Source organism: Muscardinus avellanarius (genome assembly GCF_963383645.1).
Source record: "Muscardinus avellanarius genome assembly, chromosome: X".
NCBI lineage: Eukaryota > Metazoa > Chordata > Mammalia > Rodentia > Gliridae > Muscardinus > Muscardinus avellanarius.
In genome coordinates, this window is record NC_137792.1 from 74,670,756 (window position 1) to 74,682,061 (window position 11,306).

The 11,306-nt window shown below is 39.6% G+C and overlaps 1 protein-coding gene across 2 annotated transcripts in view; it reads right to left on the reverse strand.

The window, feature by feature from the left end:
* Positions 1-10,500, reverse strand: part of STK26 (serine/threonine kinase 26) — a gene marked incomplete at both ends in the record, with an annotated part of 60,543 nt that extends 50,043 nt beyond the window's left edge. For both annotated transcript variants that reach the window (XM_080718683.1, XM_080718684.1), the window contains one exon: positions 10,459-10,500. In XM_080718683.1, the coding sequence (XP_080574809.1) occupies positions 10,459-10,500 (42 nt within the window). The remainder of the gene's footprint in view (positions 1-10,458) is intronic.
* Positions 10,501-11,306: the final 806 nt, after the last annotated feature.

Sequence of the window (11,306 nt, forward strand, 5' to 3'; positions counted from 1 at the left end):
CTGCACTGTAAGATTGCTAAATGTGCTGGTGTTGATGGTCACTAAAGTTAGAGTATAAACTTCTTGAGGTCCCAGACTCTCAGATACCTTTTATATCTTATCAACAGACATTAAGTTCTATGCCCAAGTCACAATAAGCCTACCAGACTTTTTTTTTTGCTGCTAATAATTTTCTAGCTTAAATCAGGCCCAGTTGTTTCACAAAAACGTAGTGTGTAAAAACATTAAACCTGGGTCAACACTGTCCAATTTGGGAAATGCAATATATTACCATTGACTGACAAGCACAGAGGAAAGTTCAAAACTAAGTTCGATGAAAAGATATAAACTAAAACTGGAGTAGCAAACAGGCCTTTAACTAATGAATTTGATAACTGTTATTCTCATGGGGTCAGTAGCATTAAAAAGCATACACTTGAAATATGCTCCTTTCCCTGAGGCTGCCAGACACACTGACTATAGTCTGCTTAACCACAAGAGGCCAAAGTTCTATTTTCTATCACCATACTTAGTAGCATGTGTGCAAGTTTCCTGATTGCTTTATTTTGTGCTTCTGCTTAAAGTTAAGGCGGCAGCAGGAAATTGAGACCAGGGAGTCTAGAAATTTTACCAGCTCTATTGGGCAATAATCATGATGATGCAGAGGCTTTGATTTTGACTTTATAGGTTCTATATATTCAGCTCCCTCACATTTTCTTGCACTGGTAACTCCATCTGATTATATTTATTTCCCATCCTTTCTCCATCACCTGCTGCTCTGTTATTTATACTATACTGCAGCAAATCGTTAAGCCTAGCTTAATATACATACTGTAAACTGATATGTCCCAAAGCCAATGGCTTAATGGAAAGCTGGGGGAGGAAGAGGGTTAAAAGGGCAACAGACCAACTCAAACTGCACTTTCAAAGAAAAATCTGGATGATTCTAGATGTCCTTGAAGTGTTCCCTCTACCTGCCAAAAATTCACTCCTAGGATTATGTTACCAGTCATTAATGAAACCTGGCGGAGTGATTCACTAGGATGTTTAGAAATGTTCTAAGACTCCTAGTGTGGTGTGAATTTCAAATCCAGTAAAATTTCATTTAAATGATACTAGGTACCTGTTTCCATTATTCAAAGTAACTGTTAACCTTGGCTAGACACCATATTATTCAGGAATAAACATTGAGGAAAAACCCCAGTTGGTGGGTTTTAATCTGACAGCAACTTGTTTCAGTCTTTTGTATTTTAAATTCATAGGGTTCAAACCAATCCAGGGTGGTAGCATAAGCCTGTAACCCCAGTCCTTTGGAGGCTGAGACAAGAATATTCTAGGTGTGGGGCCAGCTTTGGCAACTCATTGAGGCCCTCGGCAACTGAGGAAGACCCTGTTTAAAAAAAATAGTGCTGGGATTGTAGCTCAAAGTTAGGATGTTCCTGGGTTAAATTCCCAGTACCAAAAATAAATTAATAAGATTTTACAGATTTTCCTCTACTTTTAACAGGGTAATGGGAGAAAGGAAAAAAAGTCCACCAATGTTCATTTTGTTTCAAGGATCACCAAGAAAAGGTTGAAAAGGTTTTTTTTTTGTAAACATTTTTCACAAGAAAAGCAAAAAAATACAATGCCTTGGAGTTTTCAACTACACATTTTTAAGTTATTTGACCAAAATGGAGGGAAACTAGACACTTTAAAAAGAGCTAATTACAATATCTTCAGTTCTTTCATCTGAGCTGTCCACATTTTGTTTACTCTGAATCTCAGGAAGTATGAGCCATAATTTCATTCTAATTTTGCCACACTATCCAAAACGACATCATACTAATTGCTAAGCTGATATTTTGGAATATAAATCATTTCAATCCGTGATGCTATGATAAATGAATTCGGAAAAGAAAGACCAGAGAGCCACTGTCAGGAATTGCTGGAAGAAGACCAGAAAAGGCTGAGAGAGAGAGTTCTCAGTTCTATCCTCAGTTTAGAATGTAATGATAAGGGACAATGGGGAGAGGCAGACAGGGACAGAGAAAACAGATTCACTCCCTACATAGGCTTCTAAATTTACCAGAGCATGCATATCAGGTAATTTGCCTGGGTCATATAAAGTTTGGGGGAGGGACAATAAAGAGAACCATGGGTACAGATGGCAAGCAGTGTACTGGTTGTATTTTTAGATCTAATTTTCAAGATACTTTTCTGTAGAATTACTTAGGAAATAAAAAATTTCCTAAGATTGAGAGAAATGTGTTTGTTAGTATCGATCTGTGTGTGTGTGTGTGTGTGTGTGTGTGTGTGTGTGTGTGTGTGTGTTAGTAGGAATTGAACCTAGGGACATTCTGCCTCTGAGCCACACCCCCAGCCTTACCTTTATTTTTTTATTTTGAAAAAGGGTTTCACTAAGTTGTGGAAGGCCCAAGTGAGTTGCTGAGGCTGGCTTTGAAGCTATAATCCTCCTGTTTCAGCCTCCAAAGCACTGGAAATATAGACCTGTGCCACCATGCCCAGATTGTTAATATCTTTAATAAACATTTGATTTGACAAACATTAATTCAAAGATGTAGTCTCTACTATAGAACATCTTAGTTTAAAAGGCAGAAGACCAAGTGGGAAATGTACTGAAGATGGGGATAAATATTTCAGTTGTATGCATTTTATTGATTTTTGCTTGTTTAAAGACCAGCTACGTCATGACATAGCTCCAGAGATATGTTATATATGTCCATGTTAGGGCAATTTTTTGAGACTTAATTATGAGAAGAAATGAAAAGGAGTTTGTTGTATCACACCTAGTAATAGTCTTCATTTTTGTTCTCCTAAGACCATTTTCTAGCAACAAATAAAACAAGTTAAACCAACACTCTTTTAGAAGACATAGCTCAGCCAAAACCTATTATTATGAAGAAATTTTGGGACTGGGTACAGTGGTGCACACCTGTAATCTCAGTACTTGGGAGGCGGAGACAGGAGGATCCCTCAGGTTCGAAGCCAGCCTCTCTGGCTTAAGAGACCCTGTTTCCAAATAAACTATGAAAATAGGTTTGGGAGTGTAGCCCGGAGACAGAAGGGTTCCATCCTCAGTACCATAAAAAAAAATTAAAAAAGGGATGGAGGTGTGGTTTGAAGGTATAATTTCCCTGGATTCAATCCACAATACCAAAAAAAAAAAAAGATATAATCTCAGTAGTTGGGAAGCTAATTCAGGAAGATTGCAGGCTTCAGGTTAGTATACAGTAGCTTAGTGCAACTCTGTTACACTAATTTTCTTTGTTTTGCAATCAGTCAGATATTCTTTTAATTTCAAGTAAGTAAAATTAGGAAATTATTGCATAACATAAAATTAAACATAAAAGTCATATATGAGAACAAAACTAATATATTGATGTCACACCAAGTCCTGTTTCACTAGTTGAGGCTAGTCTTGAACCAGTGATCCTCCTGTCTTAGCCTTCCAAGTACTGGGATTACAGGTACAAACAACTATGCCAAGCTTCAAAATTAAAAATAAAAATGGCTGGGGGTACATCTCAGAAAAAGAATGCCCCTGGGCCCAATCCTCAGTACCACAAAATAGGATGTCTAAAATATTACTATTAGATTTCCATTTCTTTAAAGCACTATTCCTTGGTGCCTTGTCTAAGCCATTATTAAAACCATCTTAACACTAATGAAATTATCAGATTCTAATATAAGAACTGGGTCAGGGAAATAAAGGTTTTTTTTGTATTTTTTGTTTTCTTTCTTTCTTTCTTTCTTTCTTTCTTTCTTTCTTTCTTTCTTTCTTTCTTTCTTTCTTTCTCTCTCTCTCTCTCTTTTTTTTTTGGTGGTACTGGGGTTCCTGGAAGCCCTTCTACCTCCGGGCTACACTCCCAGACCTATTTTTACATTTTTATTTGGAAACAGGGTCTCCTAAGCCAGCACGCGCGGCTGGCTTGGAATCTGCGCGATCCTCCTGTCTCTGCCTCCCAAGCGCGGGGATTACAAGCGTGCGCCACCACGCCTGGTGGAAATAAAGATTTTAAAAATATGTTTGTTTAGGAGGGAGGGAAACTATCATGAGAAGGAAGAAGAGGAAAAGAGATGAGGAAGAGAGGAGGTTATTTTTCATAAAGACACAGATTTGTCTGAAATCACCTCTGGTTACTAGGAAAATGATGAGACTCCTTTTTATCTCAAAGGCCTTGGAAAGCAAGGAAATGAGAACTTTGGGGTTGGGTAGTTGAGTAGTTTAAAACTATAGAATGCTAGACATATGATTTTATGATACATTAAGATCATTGTAATAACTATTGAAAGCCTATTGCATACATATAAAATATTTTTCATGATCCTCAGAATTTAGGCATTATATACAACATTTAAATAAAGTCAGAATTGAAAAAAATTATAAAAGTCTAAGTGTCTAATACATTCAGTGTCCAACATTTCTATATATGATTCATACATAATGGTAGTTAGAAATGTAAAATGCATGGTTCCTCGCTTCAAGAAATTTACAACCTAGTTTGGCAGACATCTAGAACATAGATATTAGGGGAAAATCTATGGCAGTATATAAATCTAGGGCTGTCTGCTGCTGACAATAGACATGAGGTGCTTGGTAATAAAAGAGATTACTATAGCCTGGAACATTCAAAGAAAGTTTAAGGAGAAGGCAAGATAGTGACCTTTAAAAATTGGGCAGGAATTGGCCAGTCTGTGATTAGTGAATTGTAATAGGCATGGTAGAGCAAAAGGAATTTTTTGGCTAGGAAGTAGTAAGAACTCAGTTTGTATTTCTAGAGAGAAGTCAAATAACAGAATATATAACGAGGTAGAGCAGTGGACGTTGGATCCGACTGGGAAAGTGGGGTGCCTGTGATTGGGTTTCAGTAGAAAAATGTGGGTTATAAAGCAGGAGAGAAATAATGATACAGTTTTTATGCAATTAGCTTAGCATTGTTTTGCAGGATGAAATCTCCATATACACCATAACACCTTTCATAAAGGAGCCCAAAATCTATGCCACAGATGAGAGTTAGTTCATCATAATAACTTTTCATTGAGGCAAAGGGAATGCAGCTTTGATTATTTCCAATTTTGTAGATGATTTTCTCAAGGTCACCGAATAAATGAAAGGCAGAATAAAAAATACAGTCTCACAATGTTCAGTGGTTTCTAAGTACCGGGAAAATTATATTCTCTCATTTTCTATGACTCCAGCAAAGAAGGTACATGATGGACCTTTGTACTCAAGTGCCATTACAAGACCCTCACTACTGATCAAATCACATGTCCTAGCATGCCCAAATCCTATATACTCTTCTCTACAGTCCATAGCCCCTACCTCCCAACCTTCCAGTTCCCTGTAACCTCTCCAATATCCCCGATTACTTTGATTACTTTGTTCCAGCTGGTCTTTGTCATTATCCTTAGCATATTGAACACCTCTGCATCAAACACACAACAACCAGGACAATAGTTTGTGTTCAGCAATTCAAGGCAACACTTTGTACCTCTTCTCACTTATGCTGAAAATCTGACTAGTCCTCTAGGAAGGTAGAAGACACATAAGAACTCTATAGATTGGATTTGGGTACCAAAAAGAATTTATTCTCCAATTTAGGTTTTGTAATGGCAGTTAAATGAAGAATTTTCCTAATTAAATCTCTCTCTATCTTGACATATTATCTCATCCTCCTATGTATCTTTAAGTCACTCATCTTTTTCTTGCAACCTAGATTTTTTGTGTCATGTAGGCCCTCAGTTCCACATATTCTATCTGGTATTATGAACCTCTCCCTCCTTGATGGTTCCCCATCCTTCATTTTCAGATCAAGTGCCTGGCTTATAAGTAGATGCATAGTAAATGCCTGATGAGTGGTTAAAGCTTTAGTTCCATATCTCCGATTACTTGTTGGCCATTTTTATTCTCTCATCCAAATAGTATCTCAAAACTCCCAAGTACAGAACGAAGATTATTAACTTCCTGCCAGACTGGGCTCTTCCCAATTACATTTAAATTTCTTTCAGATGTATCATAATTCCCCCAGCTCCCTAAAGGCAACACCACAAATACTTTGTCTCTTCCATCTGTAACTAGTTAGTTATTATGGCTGTTAATTTCTTTTTCTTCGCAGTATTAGGCATATAAAAGGTAATCTATCAATGAAAGGTCCATTGTATCTGTACGCTATGACCACCCCACTTCAAATAGCCTTAATAGCTGGGCGTGGTGGTGCACACTTGTAATCTCAGCATTTGGGAGGCTGAGACAGGAGGATCACAGGTTTTAGACAGCCTCAGCTACTTAGTGAGGGCTCTTTGCAACTCAGTGAGACATTGTTTCAAAATAAAGAATAAAAAATAGGGCTGGGGATGTAGGTTGGAGGTAGAATGCCCCTGGGTTCAATCCTCAGTGCTAATATAAATAGATGAGATGATAGATACATAGATAGATCCTAACAATATTTTGGAATCAGATTACCTTCTGGGAGCCTTCAGCTCTTCCAGTCAGAAAACTGTATTGCACTTAGAATTCACATACTTGGCAATATTTATTTCATATACTAATTTTAACAACTCAACAAGATTTTAAAATTGTTACTGCTCATTATGTAGTATACTTCCTAGAGCCCAGTACAGGTTCACCAATGTCAGGCAAGTTTTTCTACCTCTTAGTCAAAAGTCTTCAATAAAGCATTCATTAATTCTAAAACTTCATTTCTACTTATAGCTCAAATACAACCACTATTAAACTTTACCACATTGTCCACATTCAAAAGTCCATAAAAGCTAATTTTAAAATATTTAGCAGCAATATTTAAAAATTCTTTATAAGCACAGCATAAAGCAGAGCATATAATAACACTTAGTACTTCAATTTAACATTTAACTGTATTCTCTCATGTAATTTTTTTTTTTTTTGGTGGTACTGGGGTTTCTGGAAACCCTTGTACCTCTGGACTACACTCCCACATGATTTTTATACTGTTTTAAAATTTGGAGCCGGGCGTGGTGGCGCATGCTTGTAATCCCAGCATTTGGGAGGCTGAGACCAGAGGATCGCGGTTCGCTGACAGCCTCAGCTACTAAGTGAGGCTCTCTGCAACTCAGTGAGACCCGGTTTCAAAATAAAGAATAAAAAAATAAGGCGGGGGGTGTAGCTCGGAGGTTGAATGCCCCTGAGTTCCATCCCCAGACCCGCAAAATAAAATAAAATAAATAAATAAATAAAATAAAATTTGGAAACAGGGTCTCTTAAGCCAGGATGGCTGGCTTCGAACCTGTGAGATCCTCCTATCTCCGCTTCCCAAGCGCAGTTTTACCATTTTATGAAAGACAAATTTAGAATATTTGTCTTCATTAATACTAACACAAGTTTCAAGAGAAAGTATCTTAAAATTTAAGTGTGATTTATAGCCATAAACTTCAAAAAATAAAATAGGTTTTAAATCATTAAGAGTAAATATTGGGGTGGAAAGAAACAGGTTTACTGGTTTAGTATTTTTTATTTTTTTAATTGTTTTGTGATACTGGGGATGGAATCCAGGGGCATTCTACCTCCGAGCTATGCCTCCCATCCTATTTTTTATTCTTTATTTGGAAACAGGGTCTCACTGAGTTGCAAAGGGCCTCACTAAGTAGCTGAGGTTGGCTGCCAACCACAATCCTCCTGTCTGAGCCTCCCAAATGTGGTCTAGTATTTTTTTAAAAGTAGTACCTTAAATATTGTTCAAGAGTTCAAGTCCTGGGATGGAAAATTCCTTTAGTAATACACTAAATAAGTAAGCACAAATTAAGTACACAAAAGTCATAGCCTCAATATTTGGGGTAATAGGAAAAAAATATTCATTACCACAGTATTAAGAAATATCAACAATATGAGTTGGAGTAATTCATAAGGAAGAGTTTGAATTGGACTAAGTCCTGGCTTTCCTTTATTTACTCCAAGTTTCTTTTCTATTTTAAACTAGTGGCAACAGAAATTTCTTTGTTCTAAAGTCCTAAGTAATAGAGCAGGTAGCTCAGCTTCTACTTCATATCTCTCCTCGGAGAGAGAAAAATATTGTGGACAAAGTCATTTTGTTTTTATTTCTGAAAAAATAATTGTTTTCTATCAATCTTCATACTTCTCTAAAATAAACGGTTAAAAAGTTATAGGCCTATAGACTACTTTACCTTCCTTTGTAGAAATATTATAATTTAAAGAACACATGGCTAACTCATGTTCTCTTACTTTTCGAAAGGCCCCCAAAAGTTCCTCTTAATTGTAATAAATTTTCAGAATTTTAGGAGCTTAAGATACATTACTGTAACCCATCTACAACTTTTTTGCAAAAAAAAAAAAAGAAGCTATCTAATCTCAAGGGTCATACTTCATGCCATCAAATTTATTTTCAGGGTCCTATACAGTTCTGACTGTGGAAAAAATTTGGGGCTTCACCAAGTGCTTAATATCCACATTGAGAAAGCAAATAGAAATGTCAAGAATTTACTGTCTCATTAAAATGGGAAAAAATAAATAGCCTTCTCTGCTAATACGGAGATGACTGTTGTACACAAATTTGGTTTGGCAAAGTAATCACAACTTTTGGAGGGCACGAAGTGAAAGGGAAAATTTGTAATTTAAACTATCCCATTCTTACTCACCTTAATTAAGGTTTAAAAATTCAAAAGATAGCCAACTCAGATAATTAAACAAAGCAAGGAGCAATACGAAATACTGAAAGCAAGCAGTTCCTAAACCATATAAATCAAATCAAGACAAATGAAATAAAAACCAGAAACCATTTTCTCCTCACACACAGGGTCCCATAGAATCACAAACGCTGAAAGGCAGGCAGGGCTAACACATGCATTCAGGTGTGTGCACACAAGGGAGAGAAGCATGTAGACCCTTGGGGACAAACTTTACGTATGTAATGTTCAGTTCACCTCTTAAGTAGAAAACAGAGTGATGTTAGGAAAAAGTCACACATCCATATCAGAAGGAACAAAACTACAGTTAGTATTGCAAACTACTAATTCCCTTAACCATCAAGGACAGAACTGAATGAATGGGTTGTGGGGCATGGTGTGTGGGGAGAAGAGAAGGAAGGAAGGAGGGGAGGAGAGTGTAGGCGAAAAAGAAAGTTGGAGGCACTTTGCAAAACTTAAATGGATTAACTTTAAAGAAAAAAGCCCTATTATTTCCTATTTCACATTTTCATACCCCACCCCAATTTTTTATGAAATATGAGGACTTTGTGGGACTGGACCCAGGTTAACCATAAATATAGTATAAAGGATGGTGCTTGGGGTGCACCAGGCTAGATATATGGCCTATACAAATGACCCCCTTTTGTGGTAAAGGATTTTTAAAATCACTTTTGTGATCATGCATAAAATGAGACCAATTGCCAAAGAAAAAGATGCAGTCTGTGCATCAATAAATAAACTGAGGCTCCAATCCTCAAGGTTTTCTCTACTAGAAACATAAGCTTTGTGCTATTCTCAGTATTTTCCGAAAACTTGAAAAAAGTTTGTTTCACATTTTTAGAAGATCATGGGGACTGAGGCTTTACTGTTTTTAGTCTCTATCGATTCATAAACAAGTTTTTTAGACTATTTAGTGAAGCGGAAAAATAAAACATGAATGCTTTAAAATGTTAGATTTTGATCTCATCTTAGTAGACAGGCTAAGATGATTTATTTTATGATTTAAAACATAACAGCAAAAAATTCTCTTGACACAGCTTTTCTTTAATAAAATTAAATATAACGGGGCCCGAAAAGGGGAGGGGTATGAGAGTAGACCTTGCACGAGAAGTTGGGTCCCCATCCTTATATCGGACACAAAGCTTCCCTTAAGCATATTTCACAGTAATCTTTTTGGGAAAAGCAGGGAGGAAGGGTGAAAAGTCATCACCTTGGCCACTCCAAATAGGACCCCTGCACGTTTCATGCCACTGTGGGTTGAACCAGGTAGGGAGCAAGATACAGCTTTGCCCTAAGAAGCAGCTCCGAGAAAGGGAAAAAGAAGTCACTCCGCTCTTTGCTCTAGCACACAGAAAGAGCCCCCATTCAATCCTACCACCACCCCTTGCCTTGCCCCCCCAACTTGTGTGTTTTGAGGGACACAACTCGCGTTTTATCTCACAAGTTTCAAGATACTTCCATCTTCTCCAGGTTAAGCCCCTCCTCAAGTCCCCTATAAGGTCACGCTCGAGCTCAACAGGCACAGGTGTCTCTGGCCTATTTTTATCACTCCCCACACCCTCCACAAGCCCCATCTAGTTGTGCCCCATAATCACTCCCTGCCTAGGCAGCGCACAGCACCACCTAGCCTAGACTAAAGGAAACACCTCTAGCCCTACTGGTTCACCTGGCCAGAGCGCCCAGAGGGCCCTGCCTTCAGAGGAGATCTGAAACAGCCCTCCTCGCTGGTGTCCGGTGCTGGGCATGCCTGGGGCTCCCAAGCAGTCACGTGGAGGGCAGGGGAGGCCTGGGCTTCCTCACCTGCATCCCAGGCACTTGGACAGCTACTGGTGAGTGGGCCATGAAGGCGACAGTTGCTCCGCACGGCTTCTGTAGCGGCGGCTCCTCAGACTCACACTGGCTCCTCCTACAGGGGTAGCTTAGCGGCCCTCCCAGGCTTTTCGATCGAGGCCTGGAAGGACACACAGAAGTAGGGTGACTGGGCTGATGCCTTGTAGCCCTGGGGCTAGGAGGTAAGTAAATTGCGGCACAGCTCCTTTGGACTCAGTTTACCTTTCTGGCACCCGTCCGCTGCCGCTGTCGCTTCTCTTCCTGAATGCGGGGCTCTGTGCGTGGCGGTGGCTGGGACCTGAGCTCCAGTGATGCCGCTCCTCTGCGCCTCGCCGCTTTAGGAAGAGGAGGTGGAGGCGCTCCAGCCACCCGCCCGCCCGCTCGCAGGGCCTCAGAGGCGTTTGGGGGCGGATCCACTGTTGGCCCTGCCCCTGCCTGGCAGCCTAGCAGTGTTGGGGGAACCCCTGCTGCAAGCAGCGAAAGAGTTGAGCTGGGGTGGCCACAGCCTGAGATAAGGGGGATTTATTTTCCCGGCTTTCGGACAGCAAGTCCCCAAGACTGGGAGACCTAGAACACGGCTGGGCCTGGAGAGAGAACGAAAGAGTTTTGGAGTTCCTGGAGGGACGAAGGTGTCCCAAACGCAACCACGTTGCCAGCAGGCTTGAGAGGCTGGGGCACTTGCAGTCTCGGAGAGTCTGTAGCTGAAACTTGGGAAGTTTTTCTTGGCTCCCCCACCTGGCCAAAGGCAGGGCCGCAGAGGGCTGCAGAGTCTGTGGATCCCGAATGCTCCCAGCGCTCCTGTCTCCCCAGACACTGGC